Source organism: Hylobates moloch, unplaced genomic scaffold (genome assembly GCF_009828535.3).
Source record: "Hylobates moloch isolate HMO894 unplaced genomic scaffold, HMol_V3 SCAFFOLD_8, whole genome shotgun sequence".
Lineage (NCBI taxonomy): Eukaryota > Metazoa > Chordata > Mammalia > Primates > Hylobatidae > Hylobates > Hylobates moloch.
Genome location: NW_026652283.1, coordinates 14,687,038 through 14,712,999, shown reverse-complemented (window position 1 = coordinate 14,712,999; position 25,962 = coordinate 14,687,038). Strand labels below are relative to the sequence as shown.

General features: G+C 40.6%; 1 protein-coding gene across 1 annotated transcript in view; it reads right to left on the bottom strand.

The window, feature by feature from the left end:
- Positions 1–25,701, bottom strand: part of DERA (deoxyribose-phosphate aldolase) — a 125,648-nt gene extending 99,947 nt beyond the window's left edge. Inside the window, exon 1 of the mRNA XM_032159724.2 lies at positions 25,583–25,701. Coding sequence (XP_032015615.1) covers positions 25,583–25,613 — 31 coding nt within the window. The 5' untranslated portion in view covers positions 25,614–25,701. The remainder of the gene's footprint in view (positions 1–25,582) is intronic.
- Positions 25,702–25,962: the final 261 nt, after the last annotated feature.

The following is a 25,962-nucleotide window of genomic DNA, read 5'->3' as shown; positions in this document are numbered from 1 at the left end:
CTCACCTTGGGAGAAGCCAGCTGCCACGTCGTAAGGATACTCAAGCGACCCTAAGAGGGTGTTCACATGGTAAAAGGCTGAGGCCTCTCACCAGGTGTCAGCACTAAGCTGCCAACTATATGGGTGAGCCACTTTGGAATCAGATCCTCCAGCTCCAGCCAAACCTTCAGGTGATGGCTGCCTGGGCCAATAACTTGATTGCAACCTCATGAGAGACCCCAAGCCAGAACCACCCAGCTAAGCCATTCTCAAATTTTTGACCCAGAGAAATGTTGTGAGATAATAAATGCTTATTGTTTCAGGCCCCTAAACTTTGCAGTAGTATATTACACAACAACAAACAACATATAGAAACCAATATGAAAAGATTCTAGTAGCAACCTGCTTCATAAAAATAAAATGGCAGACTAGAAATTATTTTATTTTTATCTTCCCCAACTTTAAAATGTAAATATTTAAAATCCCACTAATAAAAATACATAAATCAAATTACACTGAAACTCTTGTACAGATATGTGAAAACTGAACTATACATTTAAAATTAGTACATAGTACTGTACACATATTATACCTCAATGAAATTTCTTCTTAAAAATTATAGTGAAACTTTTTTCTTTTGAGACAGGGTCTCACTCTGTTGCCCAGGTTGGAGTGCAGTGGCATAATCATTGCTCACTGCAACTTCCACCTCCTGGGTTCAAGCGATCCTCCCAGCTCAGCCTCCCAGGTAGGTGGGACTACAGGTGCATGCCACCACGCCTGGCTAATTTTTATATTTTTTGTAGAGACAGGGTTTTGCCATGTTGCCCAGCGTGGTCTTGAACTCCTGGGCTCAAGTGATCCACCCACCTCAGCCTCCCAAAGTGCTGAGATTACAGGCATGAGCCACCATACTCAGCCAAAAAATTATAGTGAAACTTTAAAATATCATAGCAATGGATGTCCATGCATTTAAATTCAGCTCAATTTATTTAGAAAACTAGTATATTTTTAGTTTTTCAAAAACCTTAACTTGATGTCTATCAATTGTTTTTCCAAACTTTCCTCCAAAGGGTTTTGTTAGCTTTGGAAATATCTGCTATAAAAAAAGTGGTGTCAACCAATGACTGACCTCTCTGGGAGGAACGGCAGCTTTATCATAATCTTTTTTGCTATTGTTTTAATATGTTTAAACCTATGAAAAAGGTAGTACTTTTTACTCTGCTGGCATTTTCCTTAAACTCTTAGGGGAAGCATTATCAAAAGATTTTTCAGAAACTAAGTACTTCTACCAGGTTCCCAGCATGAAGCATTTCATTAAGAATTTCAAAGAAATCTTAACCTGCCAGGTTGGGACTGTATAGTTTTCCTCAGCAATTCGCATATCAAAAGTTGTTTGAGAAATGTACTTCTTGTCTTGAATCAGGAAGTCGAAGAAAGAGGCAGTTAAAATATTTGTTAAGTTTCCCACCCATTTTGTTTTGAATTTACTATAGTTCCAGGTGAGTTTATTGTAAAACTTTTTTTTTTTTTTTTTTTTTTTTTTAAGACAGAGTCTCACTCTGTCACCCAGGCTGGAGTGCAGTGGCGCGATCTCGGCTCACTGCAACCTCCTCCTCTTCCCAGGTTCAAGCAATTCTCCTGCCTCAGCCTCCTGAGTAGCCGGGACTACAGGCGTGTGCCACCACGCACAGCTAATTTTTTGTATTTTTAGTAGAGACAGGGTTTCCACCGTATTAGCCAGGATGGTCTCGATCTCCTGACCTCATGATTCACCTGCCTCGGCCTCCCAAAGTACTGGGATTACCGGTGTGAGCCACCGCACAGGGCCTATTGTAAAACTTCTAACAGCACAGTTCTAATACATCCAAACCCACAGGCTGTCTACTAAGGCCAAGTACTGGGTAGCCATGGATGGAGATTCACGGGAATATGCAAGGCATCAGCACTGGGAACACAGCCTTGATCTGGAAAAAGGGAACTCTAGGTTCTGGTTCTGTGATATGGGCCATTACTGGATTTGCAGTTGAAAACCATGGATAACAATTTATGAAGCACTAACTCCGCCAGGCACTTTGTTAGCTGTTTTACAGTGTTTTATCCTAGTACAACCAACTTGATGTTGGAGGCCTTCTCGGAGTAACTTAACCACAGAATTAGAAGGCAATCACTGACAAAAAGGAAAGAACCAGCTTACGTGGCCAGTCATCATTTAATTGATCTGAGCAGCAGTGCTAAATATAGGGCATAACAGTATAGAACAAAGCAGGAAACTGGGTTCTAGCTCCAACTCTGTCACTATGAAAAGATGAGGCTGGCCAGAGAAGGTTTCAACAAACTGACAGACCTGCCCTGATAGATTAGTAGAAATTAACTGAGAATCAAGGAGAAGACAGACATTTCAAACACTGAGTATAATATGAAGACCACTTTGGGAAGGGTGACAGCCTGTTTCCAAAACAGTAACAATGGTTAAAGTTAACATGTGGGAGAAAAATATGGTTGCATGGGTATGAAGTCACAGAGAATCTTGAAATTCAAACTCTAGACTTGAAATACCAGTGGATTACAGTCATTGATTTGATCAGATTGGTGTGTAAGATAGACTGGAAAAAGGGAGAAACTATAGCCAAGTTTCTGCCAATTTGGTATAACAAACATTTACTTATTTTAAAATCTAGGAGGAAAAAATTGATTTAACAAAATAGGAAATCGGAAAAATAACAAAATTAGAGGATCAGTGTGGAAAGTCCAATATCTAAGGAGTAGGAATTCCAGAAACAGATAATTTTTAAAAATGACAGGATGTGGAGAAAAGGGAACCTCTGTTCACTGTGGGTGGAAATGTAAGTTAGTACAGCTATTATGAAGAATGGTATATAGAGGTTCCTCAAAAAATTAAAAACAGAACTACCATATGATCTGGCAATCCCACTACTGGGTATATATCCAAAGGAAGTGAAGTCAGTATGTTGAAGAGACATCTGCTCTACCATGTTCACTGCAGCACTATTCACCACAGCCAAGATAAGGAATCAACTTCAGCGTCTGTCAACGAAGAATGGATAAAGAAAATGTAGTATACCTAAATAACAGAATACTATTCAGCCTTAAAAAAGAAGGAAATCCTGTCACTTACAACAATACAGATAATCCTGGAGGGTATGACATTAAGTGAAATACCACACAATTTAATATGTGGACTCTAAAAAAGCTGAATTCATAGAAACAGAGAGTAGAATGGTATTACCAGAGGCTGGGGAGAGATGATTGGGGAGATGTTGGTCAAAGGGCACAAAAATTTCATTTAGAAGATCTATTCAGTTCAAGAGATCTATTGTAGAATATGGTAACTACAGTTAATAACAATGCACTGTATTCCTGAAAATCGTTAACAATAGACTTTAAATGTTCTCACCACATATTACACCTCAGTGAAATTTCTTTTTTAAATTATAGTGAAACTTTTGTTTTTTTGAGACAGGTTCTCACTGTTACTCAGGCTGAAGTGTAATGGCACAATCATTGCTCACTGCAACCTCCACTCCTCCCAGGCTCAAGCAATCCTCCCACCTCAAGTAGCTGGGACTACAGGCATGCACTACCACACCCAGCTAATTTTTGTATTTTTTATGGAGATGGGGTTTTGTCATGTTGTGCAGACTAGTCTCAAACTCCTGGACTCAAGTGATCTTCCCTCCTCAACCTCCCAAAGTGCTGGGAGACAGGAATGAGCCACCATGTCCAGCCAACAAATTATGGTGAAACTTTAAGGTAAAGTATCATATGGGTTCATACATTCTTGTCAAATTTGGAAAACACACACACATATTTACATACCTAAAGTTGTGAGTCAATCCTTGAACTAACAATGCTTTGGAAAGCTGTCATCTAAAAATCAGTTCTTTTTCATGCTTTTCAGTCAAATTAACATCTTGGATAAATTTCGTAACAGACAAAAGTTTCCATATCACAAGATGGTTTATTGTCAATATCTTGGTTATATTATTATATGCTCTTAGTCCATTTTGTGTTGCAATAAAAGAATAACTGAGACTGGGTAATTTACAAAGAAAAGGGGTTTATTTGGCTCACAGTTCTGTAGGCTGCAAAGTTCAAGAGTGTGGCTTTTGGTAAGGGCTTTTCTGCTGAGTCATAACATGGCAAAAGGTCAAAGGGGAAGTGGACATGTGAAAGGTAGCAGGTGTGTGCAAAAAAACTCCCAAGATCTTCCTCAAGAGAAGAAGCAAGAGAAGAAAAAGCGAGGAAGCCAGATTATTTTTAACAATCCACTCTCATGAGAATTAATTTATTCCCAAGAGAGCAAGAACTCACTCACCCATTCCCTCTCCAGAGAGAGCAATAATCTGTTCACAAGGGATCCACCTCCATGACCCAAGACCTCTCACTAGGCCCCATCTCCCAACACTGCCACACTGAGGATCAAATTTGAACATCAGCTTTAGTGTAGACAAACCACATCCAAACCATAGCATGCTCTCATGAAGATAACTCCATAAAAGACTTAATAAACCACATTGAGATTTCCAAACATGTAGTTTTTTAAGCTTAATGTACTCTGGGAAAACTTCTGATAAGAGTTTTGTAAAGCACCTAAATGTGCCTACAGAGAGAATCATTACACCTTAGAGAAATTCATCAACAAGCTGGATAACTTTGGCCCCCTGTTGGGTTAAAGAGTCAACTCTCAGTCCTTTGAAAAGATTTAATCAATTATTCTAGGAACCAAGAGCTTCAGAGAAAATCCACTCAACTCTTTCCTCTCAATGAGAAACTACTAGATGAAGAACTTTACAAAGTTAAAATTTTAGAATGTCCAATAATGCCCTGTTACTTATTGAATTTATACTATCAGTCAACTGAAAATATTATTCCTAAAGCTGCTACTTACGCTGGATGTTGTGCTAGTCACTCAAGTTAGAGTGACTGCAAGAATACTTGCATGCTAAAACAGATCCGCAAACAATAAATCCTGTGAAAATATCATAAATATTATTTATATCTCCATAATAGAAAACACTATAACAATTTGAAAACTATTTCATTTAAATTTAAATAAGTATAATAAGCTCTCAAAAAAAAAAGAAATAATTAATGGAACTTGAAGATTATACAATATCTGTACCTATTTTTCCTGAAACTTATTGCCCTATTACCACAGCTCAGTACTCAATGTCCTACTCTTACCACAAACTACCCCACTTAAGTCTCATTTCAGGAAAAATCCATTTTTGGTCATTTATACTTTACCATGAACTTAAGGTAATACATGTCCTCACCCAGGAACATTTACTTTTCATACAAACTATGAAAAACATATCTTATGAGGGGTGTTAACAACTTCATTTCCTGAAGTTTGTGAGTTCATATTATTCCTGGTGCCTTTTTAAGCAAATATGTTTTAGATGACCTACTGAGAATTATAACAGTAATTTTGCTATTAAAACTTACATATTTAAATTCTGAAACCAATGTCTATTTTGGCAATGACAAAAAAGTGTTACCGTTCTTAAGTAATAGTGTATGAACACTTGTCTCTGATTATTTATCTAAAATAGTCATAGGATGGTACCAATGAGACTTATCAAATAAACACCTACTCTGTTATTTGGCTATTGATTAATTTTAAAGATGCTGATCAAAAAAGAATCTGAAAAATAAAATAACTTGGGATGGATAAATTCCCTCTTGAAGAAAAAAACAATTGATAACTACCCTTTAGTCACATTTCCATATGAAAGAAAATAAGTATAAAGGTATTGAATATATGTCTAGTTTCAACTTCCATTATATCCTAGCATATATTGAGGCTCCAACTGCCTACACTCTTTGAATTTTTTTCCCTCACAACCTCATGTTATATTCCAGTCAGCAAATACCCTTGTTCACAGTTATTCTTTAGCTTTAAGGTCAGAATTTTCCAACATTCCTAATATATTTTGTGTAAAGGGAAGGGTCTATAATTCTTATTGTGGCTCACTATATTCTAGGCACCATGACAACTGCTCTACAAATAATACCTCATTTAATCTTCACAGTTACTCTATGACCTAGCTTTTATTCACAATATTTTTTACTTACAAAACTCAAAAATTATAGGTAGAAGAACCAGGATTTGAATGCCCATCAGTCTCACCTGAAAGTCCAATTTCTTTTCAAAAAAGCTACAGGTAATTAAATAGTAACATCCCAACATATATATTTATTTGTGAAAATTTTAATCAGGATGGGCTCAAACTCTATAACCAAATTCTCTAACCGGGGTACAGGGTCATCCTTCGAAACTGAAGTGAGCTAAGTTTTCAAAGAAAAATTTAAAAAAGAAAGATTTGTTGTGTAGCTACTGTATATATATTACCTTTGCACTACCCATTGACTTGCAGAAAAAAATCAAATACTCTCCAGATCCCTACTTAACAGTCTCATGCTCTCTGGTAATGCCTTTGTCTATGCTTAAATATATATTTAAACATGCACACACAGACACACACACAGAAGGAGCTTGGAATGTAGGTGTACCCCTTAAACAGCAGGCATCTAACATGTGCTAAAATACTGTGACTATAAGCAGACAGGGCTTGAGCTGATATTGTCTCCCAAAACAAACAAACAAGCCTCTGCTACATTATGGAGCACAGTGATTGCCAACACTGTCTGGGAATATCTGTTCAAAACCGAATTAGAGGAGAAATCACCACCTGCTGGGTGCTGATTCAAAACACTGCTTCCCACAGCACCTGCTCTTTCTGCAATTTCTCCTCTGGAAGAAGTGGCACAGGTTTTGACAAGGCGGCTGGTTTTCCCATTGCTTTCAAATGCTCTGTGACAAGTCATCAAAAACTTTAAAGTACCCCATTCCGCCTTTAAAAAGGGAGTCCTTAGATGTGCCCACTCAGAAGTTAGTGTGGGTTAGCTCTGCGATCACTGTGGCCTAGATGCTGGTCGCCGGGAGACATTCTCCCTAGTGGGGCTCCACAGGGACACAAGCTTCCCACCTGCGCTCCCCTGACCAGGCTGAACCCGAAGCCCTGGTGGAAGAAGCCACGCGGCTAAGCCAGTGCTCTAAAGGAGCTGACTCCTGTCCGGTTTTCACAGAGAACCCTGCTCCTGTCTGCAGGACAGGATTTAACAGCTACAGATCTAGAAGGCTGAGAAAGGTCAAGTGTACAAAAACCATGATGGACAGAAGTCAAAATGGCAAGATTGGACACCCAAAAGGCTCCCCGCAACCAAATATTCCCTTTGGTTAAACATTTTAAACTGCACATATAAAGGGTCATTCCTTGGTACCAACCAAACTTACCTTTCCCAGGAAAAAGCCATTTACACCAACAGGCTTTCACACTTTAGTGAGAGCTGAATTTTCTATTCTTCTCCCAGACAGCTTTTAATAGGGGAAACTCTCCAAGTAGACACCTCGGGGGTGGGAAAAGCATGCAATAAGAGTCCAACACACACACAGGCAAAATCTCCCCTACTTCATAAGGGCTGTCCTTGCCATCAGCTGGCTCAATGACTCAAGGGTTAAGTAGTCCAAACAGGGTGATCTCAGCCTTTAGCCTTTTCCTGTGCTCACAATTTGCACATGGCATGTCCACCATATAGTCCAAACTGCAAATACAGAAAGAGTTGAAATTTAAAGTAATCCTTTTTGTTTCCTGTTCAAAAATCTCTGTAAGTGGAGCCGGGCGCGGTGGCTCACGCTTGTAATCCCAGCACTTTGGGAGGCCGAGGCGGGCAGATCACGAGGTCAGGAGATCGAGACCACGGTGAAACCCTGTCTCTACTAAAAACACAAAAAAATAAGCCGGGCGTGGTGGCGGGTGCCTGTAGTCCCAGCTACTCGGAGAGGCTGAGGCAGGAGAATGGCGTGAACCCGGGAGGCGGAGCTTGCAGTGAGCCGAGACTGCACCACTGCACTCCAGCCTGGGCGACAGAGCAAGACTCCGTCTCAAAAAAAAAAAAAAAAAAAAAACTCTGTAAGTGGAATAATGGGCAAGAAATTTAAAATCTGTTAATTAAAATAACACTTAGCGATTACCTGTAGATTTCATATCTACCTTCATTTTGGTCTTCCAATTAAGGCAGGTAATTAGAGATGATGGTCAAAGGGTACAAAGTTTCAGTCATACAAGAAGAGTAAGTCTTTGAGATCTACTGCACAGCATGGTGGCTACAGTTACTAATAATGTATGTTTCAAAACGGCTAAGAGTAAATTTCAGACATTCTCAACACAAAAACTAAGTATGTGAGGTAATGAAGTTAATCAGCTTGATTTAATCATTTCACATTATATACATGTATCAAAATATTACATTGCATCCCATAAATATATACAATTATTATTTTCCAGTGTAAAAAGTTTTAACTATTTTTGAGCCAAGAACAGTTTCACTAAAATTAAAAGTTAGTAAGAGAAATATAAATTAACTTCTAATTCGTCTGCTTTTTCTTCCCTTATATGGTTTTTAGCCACCATTCCATGCCATATCAATCTAAATCTCATCCGTGTAATCTCATTATATTTTGAATTCCTAATTTTTAAAAAAGCCTTTTAAAAAGGACAGATAATTAGCAGCTAGTTGTATATGGAATGTGAAACTTATATGAATCATAAAACATACAAAAGTATATAAAGTAGTTTTCAGATTGAGAGTGCAATCTCTGGAACCACATACACTACAGCTAGTTCCTGACTCACCATTCTCTTGCTAGCCGTATGACTATGGGCAAGTTGATAACTTTACTTTTCATACAAACTATGAAAAACATATCTTATGAGGGGTGTTAACAACTTCATTTCCTGAAGTTTGTGAGTTCATATTACTCCTGATGCCTAACTTTTTAAGCAAATATTTTTTAAATGACCTACTGAGAATTATAACAGTAATTCTGCTATTAAAACTTATATATTTAAATTCTGAAACCAATATCTATTTTGGCAACGACAAAAAAGTGTTACCGTTCTTAAGTAATAGTGTATGAACACTTGTCTCTGATTATTTATCTAAAATAGTCATAGGATGGTACCAATGAGACTTATCAAATAAACACCTCTCAAAATATCAGCTCCCACATTTGTAAAATCAGGATAAAAATCGGAATAAAATTGTTGGCAGGAGAAGATAATGCATGTACCTAGAAATGCCTAGCATGTTCTAAGTAATCAGTGAATATTAATCTTTATTATATGTATTACCATCTTCATGAAGAGCATCTCCCTTTCAAAATGTTTTAAGTAAGCCAACTTTAACAAAATCAGTTCTATTATTATGTAACTGCTTGATCATTATCATGTGTTATCATGATAGACATAGCAGACAGTTTATGTACTTGACTAATAGTTTATGTACTGGACTAATCAGAAAGACCCCAGCAGCCTTTTCCAACAAAGGTTTCTCATTTGAACCACAAAACAAAAACACTTAAGAACAACTATTTTCTCAGTTCTCCCAGTGAAGAACTGGTATCCTTCTAGATGCACTGGAGAGTTAATTCGTTATATATAACGGGTGCCCTAAGGCCTGAGGGTTGAATTCTTTTAGAGAATTCCAGTTGTTGAAAGCTGCTAGAACTCCACTCAGAACCATCTTCCTGTTAGTTTACCCACAATTCTGGTAACCTTGATTGATTCTCTTCTTATTTTTTTTTTTTCTTTTTGAGACAGAGTCTCGCTCTGTCGCCCAGGCTGGAGTGCAGTGGCGCGATCTCGGCTCACTGCAAGCTCTGCCTCCCGGGTTCAAGTGAGTCTCCAGTCTCAGCCTCCTGAGTAGTTGGGATTACAGGCGCCCGCCACTACACCCGGCTAATTTTTTGTATTTTTAGTAGAGACACTGTTTCACCATGTTAGCCAGGATGGTCTCGATCTCCTGATCTCGTGATCCGCCCGCCTCGGCCTCCCAAAGTGCTGGGATTACAGGCATGAGCCACCGCGCCCGGCCGATTCTCTTGTTTCTTGCCTACTGCATATTCGAAATAGCATATCTGAAGTGGAAATTGCTATGATAGACGAATGAGAGCCTGATCACAGGGGAGGAATCGAAAAGTTTATTTCAAAATACACTCAGTGAGCCAAGAGTAGTGGCACACACCTGTTGTCCCAGCTACTGAGGAGGCTGAAGCGGGAGGACTGCTTGAAGCCAGGAGTTTGACACAAGCCTTGGCAACCTAGCAAGACTTCATCTTGAAAAGAAAAGAAAAAAAAAAAAAACAAAAACAGTGCATCAAAAAAGAAGAGCAGTACGGGCCACTTGATTAGAGGAAAGTGGCTCTAAACGCCTCAGGAGTTGACCAGGTACAGTGGCTCACGCCTATACTCCCAGCACTTTGGGAGGCTGAGGCGGGCGGATCACCTGAGGTCAGGAGTTCGAGACCAGCCTGGCCAACATAGTGAAACCCCGACTCTACTAAAAATACAAAAATCAGCTGGGCGTGTGATGGTGGACGCCTCTAATCCCAACTACTTGGGAGGCAGGAGAATTGCTTGAACCTGGGAGGTGGAGGTTGCAGTGCGCCGAGATTGTGCCATTGTACTCCATCCAGCCTGGGTGACAGAGTAAGACTGTCTCAAAAAAAAAAAAAAAAAAAAAAGCCTCAGGAGTTGATGCGGGCCTCACTGCATGAAAATACAGCAGCTTTGATGCTTGTAAGGTCCTCTAAGTCAGCAAAAATGATTAAATTCTCCCCAGTGCACTGCACCTCCCACAGGGACTAAACCTTCAAAGTTCTACTTCTTCAGGAGATGATACTAGGCAATTCTGATTTCCTTGAAAATCTGTGAATTTTAATTTCCTTGATAATTTACGGATAAGTTATAAAAGTAATCTGTGTATACCTTCACAATTAGGCAAAAACATTTTTTTAAAGATACTTAATTTTAGAACAATTTCACTCCCAGATGGTTCAAGTTTTAAACATCTTTTTTCTTCACACTTCAAAGAGTAAAGCTGCCACACTGATTTGTTCTCCAAAGTTTACAGAGAGGTAGGCCTTTTTTATGTTCTAGTTATTGTCTTTGGTGTTAAGGGGCATGTGTTCAAAATAGTGAGAAGAAAATTTACAAAGAAAAAAATAATTAAGCATTAAAACTCAAGAGGAATAAGAGAAGGGTCTATGAAAGTGAAGGAATTTAAGCTTCACCTTCAAGGCTAGGGATAATTTCCAATAGCAGAGCGGATAACGTCAAGAGGCATTCTAAACAGGACCAACATTCCCAAAGAACAAAGACCAAGACAGCCTGACAACAGCAAAGGGGTTGGGGCTGGGGGATGGAAGAATAACAGGAATGGGGCCAAATAACCCAGGATCTTCAAAGAGAGAAAGAATGAAGTGTCTGGGCATGGTACACCAGGCAGTAAAAGGCCATTGTAACTTCCCAGAAAAGGAGAGCAATGCTTCCTTATTCATTCAACAAACACTGATGAAAACAAGTCTTCACATTATGAAAAATACTGTTCAAGGTGACATAAGGGATACAGACGCCCGATAAGCACAGATCCTACCCTCAAGCAGCCTATTAATAAAGCAGCATTAGAACATAAAAACACAAGACTGAAATTGGTAGGTACCATAAAAGAAGGCAAAGTATCTTAGGAGATCAGTGTTGAAAAGTCTAGCAGAGGAGACCAAGTAAGCCTTCAGGGAGGAGGTGAAATGGTGAAAGCCAAGTATTTTAGGACGATAATACAGGATCGATTGGAATTACAATAGTGGCTACCATTTATTGATCTCTCATCAAGTTAAAGGTGATTTAATTATATATCTCACTTAATAGTCTCACTAACTCTACCAGGTAGCCATTAGGTCCATTTTACAGATAAGGAAACAGCTGAAGCTCAGATAATAAATTACTTGTTCAAGGTCACACCATGATGGACCTTGAAGGTCATGTTGGATCATGTCAGGGCTAAGATGGAAACACAGACCTCTATAATTCAAAAACCCAAGTTATTTCTAGAATATTGTATTTGTAATCTCTACAGTGAAAAATATATTTACTGAGTTCGATTCTTTAACTTTTATATATATACATTTTAATTTTAGAAACAGGGTATTGCTCTGTCACCCAGGCTACAGTACAGCAGTATGATCATCACTGTAACCTTGTCCCGCCTCAGTTTCCCAGGTAGCTGTGACCACAGCGGCATACCACCACACCCAGCTAATTTGAAAACTTTTTGTTGGAGTCTGCTATATTGCCCAGGCTAATCTCAAACTCCTGGGCTCAAGCGAAACTCCCACTGCAGCATCCCAAAGAGTTAGGATTACAGGCATAAGCCACCTAACCCAACCACACATATAATTTTAATAGAATTTTATAGACAACTCTATTTTCAGTCTTTAGAATTCTTACCTGGCTAACAACATTCAAATATTTCTGGATACAGTTATTTGGCTGTTACTAACTCAATCATTTTCTTCAACTAAAGACAGAGCATACAGTCATTTGTTTAAGTAAGATTACATACTTTTCATGAAATGAAAGAACATTCTGAAGGAACCAAATAATCAGAAAAGCAAATTGGAGATGAATAAATGTGTTCTCTTTGAAAAAACAACAGGAAAAAGTTTAACCAAATATGGATTTTCCAGGGGCAGATGAGAAAGCCCAGAGGTAAAGAAACCAGCTATGAAGCCATCATTGTGATTCAGATGTGTGATAGAAGGAACCAAGCCTAGGGAATAGGAGAGAGGAAGAGATGAATTCACAAGATATTTTTATGGAAAAAAAAAAAAAACCAACAGTAAGACTATAACCAATATTCTGCCATGCAGAGGAATGAATACAAAATAAAAGGCTCTGTTCACATAAGAATTTTTAAGTCAAGGTATACATTCATGAGACATCTAGAGAAAAAGAAAATATAATGTGTCTAGTCATCAGAAATAGGGCAGAAAATGTAAACTGATCACTGGAATTCAGAGCCTTGAAAGCCAGAGAAGATTATGCTGGCCAGAGCAGGAAAGAAAAGGTCTGAACTCCAAGCACAGGGAACATTCTAGACCTACAATTTTAAGGAATGATCAGAAGACTCAAAGAAGTTCAAAACTAGAAGGATTTTCAGAAATCTGTGTCTATTTTTTAAAAACAAAAACAAAAACCACTATTTTTTAAAGCAGTTTCAGATTCACAGCAAAACTGAACAGAAGGTACAGAGATTTCCCACATAAGCTTTGCCCCACACATGCATAGCCTCCCCCGTTATCAACATCCCCCATCAGAGTGGTACAAACCTTACAACTGCTGAACCTACATTCTCGTGTGTCTGTTTTACAGACTTGGAAAGAACAAGCTAGTGTACTGAAGCCCCTCCCCACCCCGCAAGGTTCCACAGCTAGATGCTATCAGATCTACAACTAAAGTGCCTGGGTCCCAGTCCTGTAGCCTTCCCAGATAAACCACAATGCATTCAATGAAGCATAAATGGGCAGGTACACATTCCCTGACATTCTTTCCACAGGATACCTAATTTCAACTTGGCCTGTAAAAATAACTACTGTCAAGCACCAAAACAACTGAACTTTCTTTAGGATGCTTTTCTTTCAGACAGTCTTCAGTATTATCAGCACCAATGCCTATTTTCTAGACTCTACATGCTAATCACTGTGTCCCAAAATTTCTCTATATTAATTAGTAGTTTAATGTAACACTCAGTCAAATATAGCATTCATCTGCAGACTGAAATTATGATTTTTTTCTTGCTGGAGACAGATCTATGGAAATGTTTTCACTAATAAAAATCCATATTAGACCTTTGCCTAGCTCAAGAGATTTCCCACAGCATTTTTAAATGATTATCTAAAGGTTAATAATGCAATGTTGACTGGCTAATCATTTCAAACAGGGCAAGTGCATATCCTGATGATGGCCAGTTTGCTTTCCTTGACAAGAATAAGGCAGTGTACTTCCCCAGGGATATTTTAAAATTTGATGAAGGTAAGCTTCTCAAGCGCAGGGCTCCTAAGTTCTATTGCTCTTGTAGCTTTCACAAAGACATGGACAGTGATGAGTTCACAGTATTCAACATACACGTGCTGAATGAATGACTTAGAGATTATAATAATGATTGCCTCCTAAGAAGTCGAAAGTTAAAAAAGGAAAACTCTGCTTATAAAGACACAAAACTAAAATACATTTCTTGTTTATTCCTTGGAAAATTATTTATTATTATTATTATTTGAGATGGAGTTTTGCTCGTCACCCAGGCTGGAGTGCAATGGCGTGATCTTGGCTCACTGCAACCTCTGCTTCCTGGGTTCAAGCAATTCTCCTACCTCAGTCTCCCGAGTAGCTGGGATTACAGGAGCTCGCCAACAAGCCTGGTTAATTTCTTTGGTATTTTTAGTAGAAACGAAGTTTCACCATGTTGACCAGGCTGGTCTCGAATGCCTGAACTCAGGTGATCTGCCCACCTCGGATTCCCAAAGTGCTGGGATTACAGGCATGAGCCACCATGCCTGGCCTCTTTGGAAAATTATTAGAAGCACTTGTTTCTTGCTACTTACTGAAGAAAAAATAATCTCCCTCAAAATACCACAATATACAGATCTTGAGCTCCTTCACCAAATACAATAGGAATTGTTACAACCTACTTTCTTCCCTGAGTCCAAAATACAAACTTAATCCATAATCTCAAGGAAACATGAATATGTTTTTTTCTACCAGAAAATTAACGGAATTAATCTTTCTGGTTAATCTCACATCTTCAGCTAACGGGATTAGGGGTCTATCTTCTCCAGTCTCTGAGACCACAGAGAAGATATCCTTATATCAACTTCCAAAATCTTCAAGAACACTGATTATATCCTTCCACTAACCACTGGCATCATTTGAATAAAGTATGTCCCTTTTCAGACACAGTGCACTTTTCAGATATATGCACTTACTTCACTACGTCACCCCGATGTTTCCAATATGTCTTCACATTCACTTTAACACATTTCTTCACTTATCTTAATCAAATAAAAAGGCTAATTTCTCTCCATATTTGCTTAGAGAAACTTTGCTTATCAATGTAAAATATATGATATATAAAGATAATAAGATTAAGGTAAAAATGACAGAAGATTTATCAAAAAACAATAGATCATAAGTAAAGATTCTCTGAATCTGAACCTGGGTCTACTCCACAGCTTACTGCATGGTTCTGACCCTGCAGTATTCATTCATAAGAGCTATCTGGGAATCTTATAAAAATGCAGACTCACGGGCTTTCTCCCCATAATACAAGTAATTTGGGGTTTTTGGGGGGTTTTTTTTGAGACGGAGTCTCGCTCTATCGCCAGGCTGGAGTGTAGTGGCGCAATCTCGGCTCACTGCAACCTCGCCTCCCGGGTTCAAGCAATTCTCCCGCCTCAGCCTCAAGAGTAGCTGGAACTGTTACAGGCACATGCCACCACGCCCAGCTAATTTTTGTACTTTTAGTAGAGACGCGCTTTCACCATGTTGGCCTGGATGGTCTCAATCTCTTCACCTCGTGATCGGCCCGCCTCGGCCTCCCAAAGTGCTGGAATTACAGGCGTGAGCCACCACACCCAGCTCCCATAATACAAATAATTAAAGCTATTGTGGGGCTCAGGAATCTGTATTTTTTAACAAGCATCTTAGGTGATTCTGAGGCAGGGTCAGAGCCCAGCCAAGCTCATGGTAAACTAGTGGAAAAGAAGGTAACGCAACATGCTAGACTAAACCAGCATAGAGAGAGCCTGAATTTCCATTCTAGGACTACCTCTAACCAGCCATGTGACCACAGGCTTAACTGCCCTAGGTCTCAGTTTTCTTACCCACAACAGAAGCGGGCTGGACTGATAGCAAACATGCCTTTCTGCTAGGAAATTCCATGACACAAAACACAACAACAAAAAGAGGTAGCCTTATTAAGTGTGGACACTATTATTTTCCTAGAAAAGAGTATCTGAAATATTCATAAGAGGTAATGTTTATTCAAGGATCTCTACATCACAGATAAGGAGTCTCTATCTATACCTTCAGCAGGCCAGATACCTAGTTTAATGTCAAATTTTAGACATTTGAATGAAATTTCTTTCCTGTCTCTCTCTCTCCCTCCCTCTCTCTCTCTCTCTCTCTCTCACACACACACACACACACACACACACACACACACACACACATTTCTTTCTGAGGCTGTGGGGCAGTCCATTAGGTGGACAGTTGAAAACCTTATCTGAATCTGGATTATGAGAGCAGTTAATTTGGATATTTTTCCAGACTTTAAAGACCTTAGCATCATTAACCACCTTCCAAAAGAACAAAGACACCAGTTAAGTGGCACCTTTTTAGGAAATAACTACCAGCAGCTACTCTTGTCTTAGACTTTGCTTTGCGGGAGGAAGGCCTGACTATAGAAAGCCAGCCAAAAGTTGCAGCCAGAGTGTCTCAACATTTAAAAAATCTGTAGAGTTTGCTGGAGCCAAGATTAAACATTTATCCTTCCCTTGCAACCACTTTGGTTTCTAGGGAACTCACTGTTACGGCTGCGGCAGGCTGAGGAGAAGTACATTCGTAGACACACACACAACACACACCAAAGTTAACTGAAAAATTTCAAAGTGCCTTTTTATACCTTTAACTCAAAAGATGAACACATTTCAAGGTGACCCAATCCTCAAGTGACAGACAGTGTTTTAAAAGGGCCAGAGCGCTCCACTTAAACAATTTCTGGTGACATGTTTAAATCGCATCCTCAAGGGCTCTGTCTGCTGTCTCATTTACTAGTCTTTCTTTCCTGGCAGAGGCATCCCATTTTAAATAAGTGCTTGAAGTTTTTCTTCCTTCCTAATAATTAAAATCCACCGGGCTTAGATGCTTTAAAAAAAAAATGTTTTTTAACTTAGCAGGCACCGCAGAGGACTTTTAATTATTTAATTATACAACAAACCCAAATTATTACTTTATAGTTTTTCTATTTATCAAACAGTATCACAACAATAAAAGACAGCCTCATCATTTATGCTTACAAGCAAAAAGTAAAAGACTTCTAAGGTAAAATCAAAGTAGTTAGCATTCACAAAAGGATGCCCCAGTTAAAATCTAAAATGTACATAATTATTGACTCAGTGTATGTATTTCATACATAGGCTATGAAGGATTTTTTTTCTTTCTTCATGAAAACATTACTCTTAGCCATTATAGTATAATGAGAAGATTACACTAGATACCTGAAAATTGAGTTCCTATAGTTAATGAAACATGCCAGGCTGCTTTTGCTAGTCCCTTTGTAGAAACTACTCCGTCAGAAATATCCTCTCCAAAAAACCCTCCCTGGACCGTCTGTGAATTCGTCTTTATCCTTCCAATCCCACCACGTTCCTGTTGTCAGTTTTAACATGCCGTATGTGGTGATTTACATAAACATCTCCCTTAGTTGCCTGTGAGCTCTGGGAAAGCAGAGACCAGGTCAGGCTCACCTTGGCATCCCTGCCATGACCATGAGCAGCAAGTAACAAGTGCCAGGAACAGCAGGCACTCCACATAAAGGTTTTTAAAATATTCTTATATATTTACATTTTAAAAATTAAAAAAAAAATTATTCTGGCCCCCTTCCCCTTCCCAAACAATTGTCCTAAACCGCTGGGGTGGGGCACCGAAGAGGAGGTGAACAACGTAGTCATTTGAGCCAGGTTGAAATGGGGGCACCACTATGGCCCAGAGTGGGCCAAACAGTATGGGGTAGCCCCAGAGTCCAATCAGAACAAGGAGGGGATCTGCACAAAGTGGGAGCAAGACATGGGGAGTGGAAGCGCAAGCAGGGTAAGGAGGGTATCCACCTGGAGAGGGAGGAGAGGCAGCCAGGCACAGAGCTCCATAGCCCCACACTAAGGTAACAGGGAGATTTGTGTAGGCAGCAGCCTGCTGTGGGGGACAAAGCACCAGCAGGATGAGGAAGGCAGCCTCACAGGAGGGAGGCCCAACTCAGGGGTCAGAGCCTGAGAACAGTGAGAAGAAAGTCTGCTGGGGCCAGGGGAAGCATGTGGAGTGTTTCAAATATGGAAAGGGAGAACACTGGGATATATCCTGTGGTACTGGACCAGAACTGGTGGTATTAGTGTGAACTCATGGTTTTCACTATGTAGATACACAGAGATGATAGGCAGACGAATCTTGAAGTGTGTGTGTGTATACAGTACATATATTTTTCAGCTCTGCCAGCTGAGGGCCTTGGGAACAGAGTCACCGATCACAATGAGCATACCTAGTGCTCAAATCTTGGCTTCTCAGTATCGTTATCCACTGAAAAAAAATGCTCCCTGGAGAACTGGCTGACTTTGGTGCTGGGAAAGGGAAATTATAAGATAAGCCGGAAATACCTTGTTGAAACACCCACCCCTAGCCCAGTCTGTGGAAAAACTGTCCTCCACAAAACCAGTTCAGTCCCTGGTGCCAAAAAGGTCCGGGACCGTTGGTGTAAAGCAAAGGGTAAAAACCTGTAATCGGAAGTTCTGCATTTGAGTCTTGACCTCAACTCTTACTAGCTCTGAGGTATAATAAGCAAGTTTTTTGTGTTTTCCAGGCCTTAGTTTTCTCATCTATGAAATGAAAATGATAATGCCTAGCACAATGGATTCCTGGGAGAATTAAAAGAGATTATATTAGTAAAAGCACTCTATGAAACCTAAAGTAACCTATGTATGTTAAGTATTAAATATTAAAGAGAAAAAAATTAGATTCAGACATAAAACCCACATTAACTTAAAATTACGCAAATCAATTTTATTGTTTAAAGAAACCTCAAGTTAACTCCAGTTGGGAAATTCCCTGCAGAAATCTAAAAATTTTTAAATTCTCTTACCACCTGAGCTAAGAGCTAGAGTCAAATTTTCATATGCCACCTAGTGAAGAATACACTGCCTTATGTTTTAGTTGTTTTTTTTTTTTTTTTTTTTTTTCAGTAGGAATTGACTTTTGTAACTTAAAGGCAAAATTTAAAGCCCTCTGTCTCAATAGAAAAAAAAAATGGGGACTTTGTAAGGTGTATTACGTCACTTCTCACTTGTGACCCACAGATTCCTTAAACTTGTTTACAGCTAAAGAGATTCCAGTTCTATTTTTTCAGGAAACTACTAAGAGAAACTCCAGATGTAGAAATCTGGGACAAAAAAGTCACTCCAAATTAACAAAATTATCAAATACTTCACTATTTCTACTTAATTTTTCTTAACCTAAAGAACAAGAGCCTGGCACGGTGACTACAGCCTATAGTCCCAGCCACTTGGGAGGCCACGGAGGGAGAACTGCTTGAGCCCAGGAGTTCAAGACCAGCCTAGGCAACACAGCAAGACCCCATATCTTATTTTAAAATTTTTTAAAAAGAATACATCAAGAAACATGATTGCACCAGGTGCGATGGCTCACGCCTATAATCCCAGTACTTTGGGAGGCCGAGGCAGGTGGATCACCTGAGTGAGGTCAAGAGTTCGAGACCAACACAGTAAAACCCCATCTCTACTAAAAATACAAAACTAGCCGGACATGGTGGTGGGCGCCTGTAATCCCAACTACTCAGGAGGCTGAGACTGGAGACTCACTTGAACCCAGGAGGCGGAGGTTGCAGTGAGCCGAGATTGCACCACTTCACTCCAGCCTGGGTGACACAGTGAGACTCTGTCTCAAAAAAAAAAAAAAAAGAAACAGGATTTGTTTTTAAACCTAGGAAGCTGAGGCCAGCCCAAAGACTGGAGTATGAAAGGTGACGTTTTACAAAACTGTAAGAGACCAAAACAAACACATACACACAAAGAAAAGCCCCACTCTGTTCACCTTGAGGTCACTCCCTGGTCACCATCACATGATGCTCTGAGGCCCATCAGCATATCCACATGAAGCAATTCCAGAGGAAGTCTGGTTTTGACATGCCATCCTTGAAAACTTCACTAACATCTAACCCTACTCTCATAATCTACCAAAGTTTGGACTTCTCCATTCTCCCTCACGATAAACTGCATCTTCTTTGAAACAAACTGCAATGGTTAAGATGTGGGTTTATGGCAATAAAACAGTAACCTTTTATGTCTTAAACAGACAAATCAAACCTAAAAGAGTAACATTAACATTATTCACCAGTTATCTATTTGACTTTTCTGACATTAGGGTGTAGTGCTCCCAGTCAGCACCAATCGATACAGTGGTTGTTTAAGCATGTAGCGTTATTAGCACCAGATCACCTGGGCTTGAATTCTGGCTCTGCCACATAAGCTATACCCAACTGGTTTTTGGCAAGTTACTTAAAACTCTCTGTACCTCAGTTTGCTCATGTGTAAACGAGGATCATGCTATCTCCCTCACAGGGCCATTGTGGACTAAATGAGAATTTCAAGCATTCAGCATAGTGCCTTACAAGTAGTTAGAGCTCTATGTTAACACTATCATTATACCCAGCACCTAAGCACAGTGTCTGCACACAGTAGGTATTAAATAAAGTGAAGAATTATTGTGCAAACAGATAGCCTTGCCTATTGTTGAGGTTTAAGATTCCATTCTAGGCCACCCACAGTGGCTCATGCCTATAATCCTAGCACTTTGGGAGGTAGAGGCTGGAGTATCACTTGAGGCTAGAAGTTTGAGACCAGTCTGGTCAACATACTGACACACGGTCTCTATTAAAATAATAAATAAATAAATATCCATTCCAAAAATTAACCATTAACTTTGCAGTGGAAAATCACACCATCACCCAAATCAGAAACACTCTGTACCCAAGTTATACCTTAGCAGGAATGCCAAAAATGAGCTCCCTAAATCCCTAATTCGTAGGTTCTTTTAAAAGGAAATTAAAAATTATAATGCAAAACGACCAAGACATTCTATTTTCACAACCCATTTAAAGCACAGTCTAGGTACATCTAATTTTTAGACAAAAATAAATGAAAAATAATTGCACATCACACTTGCATTTATTTTACCTTGTAGCTCTAGCTTGATGTCCAGCTCCTGAACCAGATCTATTATTAATAGCTCTGTGAAGGCAGTGACCATCCCTGATTATCTTGTACCCCCAGCCTAGGGTAATACTACCCAGTACAGATTGGTACTCAATAACTACCTAAATAAATGTGCTTCTTAAAATAAATCCCACTAGCCTGGCCAACATGGCAAAAACCCATCTCTACTAAAAATACAAAAATATTAGCCAGGCGTGGTGGCGAGCACCTGTAATCTCAGCTACTCGGGAGGCTGAGGCAGGAGGATTGCTTGAACCTGGGAGACAGAGGTTGCAGCGAGCCGAGATCACACCACCGCACTCCAGCCTGGGCAACAGAGGGAGACTCTGTCTCAAAAAAAAATACAAAATCCCAACGTGGTTATTTTTCAGATATCTTTGAAATGTTGCTTTTTGTACAGAAGAGTTTTCAGACACACAGAGACAGAGCAGAGAGATCCTTAGAAGTCATCTAATAACACCCCCATTCTCCAGACGCCTCCAAAGATAACATTTGCAAGGAAGTTACACTGTCTACATCCTTTATAGGCTTCTTGAGATATCTCTGAAGACAGATGTAACAAAACTGAATCTTAATACTCACACAGAGGAAGAAGGTGCCGAGCTTCACAGCACCTGTCCAGGCAACCATACATGGGGACTAGGTAGATTCCCCAGTTCCCCCAAGTAAGAAGCAGCTCTCAATTCATTCCTTCATTCAACAGACTTTTTCTTTTTTTTTTTTTTATTATCTTTTTTGAGACACAGTCTGTCTCCAGTCTGTCGCCCAATGGAGTGCAGTGGCACAATTCCGGCTCATTGCAACCTCCACTCCCTGGGTTCAAGCGATTCTCGTACCTCAGCTTCCCAAGTAGCTGGGACTACAGGCATGCGCCACCATGCCCAGCTAATTTTTGTATTTTTAGTAGAGACGGGGTTTCACCATGTTGGCCAGGCTGGTCTCCAACTTCTGATCTCAAGTGATCCGGCTGCCTTGGCCTCCCAAAGTGCCAGGACTATAGGCATGAGCCACCATGCCCAGCCTCAAGACATTTTTGAGGGCCTTCTGTGTACCAAACACTATTCTAGGTACTTGGGACACATCAATGAACAAAAGAAAGATCACTACCCATGTGACACCTACATTTTAGGTAATAGTTAAGTGGCATCTAATAAAATAGAAGAATATCTGTACATTTTAACAGACTATATAGGGCATAACAGTCTAGGTACAAAACTTGATAGTACCTTGGAGATCATTAAGCCAATGGATCTCAAACTTGGGTATGCTTCAGTACTACCCATAGGACTTGTTAAAACTCAGAATGCTGGGCCCCATCCTCTAATATTAAAGCTAGACGGTACATTCCCTATTTGGAAAACATCTTTCATACATCCAAATGCCAATGTTTTCCTTAAAGACTTTTTAATCATGAAGGTCAGGTTTAGTCTCAAAGGAACTCTATTTTTTTTTTAAGTATATGAACCAGAAGTATATACAGCAAATCATAAATAACAGTGATTGGACTAGTAATAATTCTACAATATTTTTGTGCTAACTGTATTTTCTAGAATTTTTACAATAACCATGAATTCCTTTTGTAATAAGAAAAGGGAACGAAAATGTTAATTTATTTTAGAAATTAGTTACAATGTTTATTAAAAAGACTTTCAATTAGAAATCTGTTTTAAAAATCATCAGTTAATATAATACATAAATTAAGACTGAAAGTTTTTTTCCCTAGTACCTAATTCAAATAACTTATTTTAGCATTTCAGTTTAAACCTGTTTGGATTAAGGATTAATACATGTGAAGGAAAAAAATCTGATTTTAACAAATAAGATAATAAAAACGAAGCTATGATCATTTCGACAGCTGCATAAAAACCACATTTACTATTATTCTACCTGGCAATTATTTATGTCTACACTTTTACTTTTCAACAAATGAATGGAAGTGATTGATTCTAATTACTACAAATAAATAAATTTTAAAATGGTCAATTATGTTTTTTGAAAGAAAAATTTAAAACGTCTAAGTTTTGGGAAATTTAGGGCACATCCTTGATGTATGCATAATCACACGGTCATATTCCTGGGAATACCAAGGTAAGACACCACCCCAAACCTGTCCCATATCCACCACCTTCAAGGATATTCCAATCTAAGAAATATGCCGTTATTACTAAAGACCACGTTCCAGAGATGGGACTAGAGTTTAAAACATAATCAGCTAGAGGACAGTGACTAAAATAAAATCAACTAGGTTAGAAAATCAACTGTCTTTAAAATGATAGATCTACTCTCTTACCATTCGACAAAAATTCCAGAACACCTCTTGGAAGTGCAGACTGTTTAAGTACAAGTCAGTTTTAAGGAGGGCGAAAAGGAACTACCTGTATGTGTTACATATAATTTAGAGCCAATTTTCTCAAAATTAGCCCCTAAAACCGTAACTCCATAATACTAATACTGAGAGGTATTAGTACTGAGAAGTACTAATGCTGGCAGCCCTCACAGCCCTCACTCGCTCTTGGTGCCTCCTTGGCCTCAGTGCCCAGTCTGGCCGCGCTTGAGGAGCCCTTCAGCCCGCCGCTGCACCATGGGAGTCCTTCCCTGCGCTGGCCGAGGCCGGAGCTGGCTCCCTCAGCTTGCGGGGAGGTGTGGAGGGAGAGGCGCAGGCGGGAACTGGGGCTGCCCTGGGTGCTTGCGGGCCAGCGTGAGCTCCAGGTGGGCGTGGGCTCCGCGGGTCCCCGCACTGATTGCCGGCCCTGGTCAACGAGGGGCTTAGCACCCGGGCCAGCGGCTGCGGAGGGTGTGCTGAGTCCCCCAGCAGTGCCGGCCCACTGGCGCTGGGCCTTAGCTGCCTCCCTGCGGGGCAGGACTGGGGACTTGCAGCCAGCCATGCCTGAGCCTCCCCCTAGGCCCACCCCCCGCTCCTGGGCTCCTGTGCCACCCTAGCCTTCCTGAGGAGGGCCGACCCCTGCTCCACCATGCCCAGTCCCATCGACCACCCAACAGCTAAGGAGTGCAGGGGCTAAGGAGTGCAGGCACATGGCAGGGGACTGGCAGGCAGCTCCACCTGTGGCCCCGGTGTGGGATCCACTGGGTGAAGCCAGCTGGGCTGCTGAGTCTGGTGGGTACTTGGAGAACCTTTATGTCTAGCTAGGGGATTGTAAATACACCAATCGGCACTCTGTGTCTAGTGCAAGGTTTGTAAACACACCAATCAGTACCCTGTGTCTAGCTCAGGGTTTGTGAATGCACCAATCAACACTCTGTATTTAGCTAATCCAGTGGTGAGGTGGAGAACCTTTGTGTCTAGCTCAGGGATTGTAAATGCACCAATCAGCACCCTGTCAAAACAGACCACTGGGCTCTCTTTAAAATGGACCAATCAGCAGGATGTGAGTGGGGCCAGATAAGAGAATAAAAGCACGCTGCGGGAGCCAGCAGTGGCAACCCGCTGGGGTCTCATTCCACACTGTGGAGGCTTTGTTTTTTCTTTTTAATAAATCTTGCTGCTGCTCACTCTTTGGTTCCACACTGCCTTTATGAGCTGCAACACTCACAGCGAAGGTCTGCAGCTTCACTCCTCAGCCAGTGAGACCATGAACCCACCAGAAGGAAGAAACTCTGAACACATCCGAACATCAGAAGGAACAAACTCCCCCACAAGTTGCCTTTAAGAACTGTAACACTCACCGCGAAGGTCCGCGGCTTCATTCTCGAAGTCAGTGAGACCAACAACCCACCAATTCCAGACACAATACTGTCTATACTGAAGACTTACTAGGTGTCCACAATATACCAAACTATTTTACATGTATCCTCCTATTTAATCTCCTAACGGCTTTATAAGGTAACTACCACTATAATAACCATTTTACAGATGAAGAAACTTAACCGCAAAGTTATTAATTTGTCCGAAGTCATACAGGTAAGAAGTTAAAGATCCTGGATACACAGATATCCAAGCTATAATACTTAAACCAGACGTTTAAACCTTATCTTGATCATGGTTTTGCTGTTTGAATTATAAATTTTTCACGTTGTTTTCTTGCCAATATTTGAACAAATATAAAAAAAGATGAAAACTGGGAAATAATACAGGTACGTTTACAAATCTTCGTAAGTCTAAAATCCCACGCAATCTGCAGCGTTACATTTTGAGCACAGAAGGCTGACCAACTTTTCCACGAGCTCGACCACTTCAAGGTTATGGTTAAAATTATCTACGGAAATACTGCATTAAATTACACAAGTATTCTATTAAAAGGAGGAGAAGGAAGGTTTTTATCTGGTTTTACCTGCCTGAGAGTTGTTTTGGGTTTTGTTTTTTTGGGTTGTTGGGTTTTCCAACCAGCGAGCTAGAGTGAACGAAAAGGTAGGAAGATGATAATCTAATCCTTTCCTACTCCTTCCGCATACAAGAGTAAAGCTTAGGTGCAAAGGCAAGCGGCGCGAACGGGCCGGGTTCGGCCTTTACTTGGGGTGAGTGCGGACCAGACGCCACTGCTTCCCGCCCTCGCGAAAACCCCTCAGAGACCCACAGCCAGGGCACTGGGCGGCGGCAGGCCCTGCGCTAGTCCCGGCGGCGCTGGACGCGAGGAGAAGGGATGGGGAGCCCCGCGAGCCCCTTACCGAGCTCGGTGCCCCGACTGTGCGCGGACATGGCGCAGGCCGCTCCGGAGCTGCCGGCTGGTAGGCGCCCGCCTCAGCGCGGCGCTGGGCACTTCCTCCTTCCCGCCAGCTGGAGCGCTCGCCCCGCCCCTGCCTTCTCCCGGGGCGGAGTCGCGGGCCCTGGCCACGAGGTCAGGACCCTAGGCTTATTGCTCAGCAAGGAAATCGCGCCGCTCCCCTCCCCCGTCTTCTCCACGAGGTACCGAACCGGAGCGCTAGGTGGCTCCCGGAAATAATGCTACCAACACCCTTTTAAAAATACTGAAGTTGCCAATTGCACATAATAAAAATATTCCTAGAAACTTTTAACTAAGATTATATAACAAGAAGGGAGAGAGGAT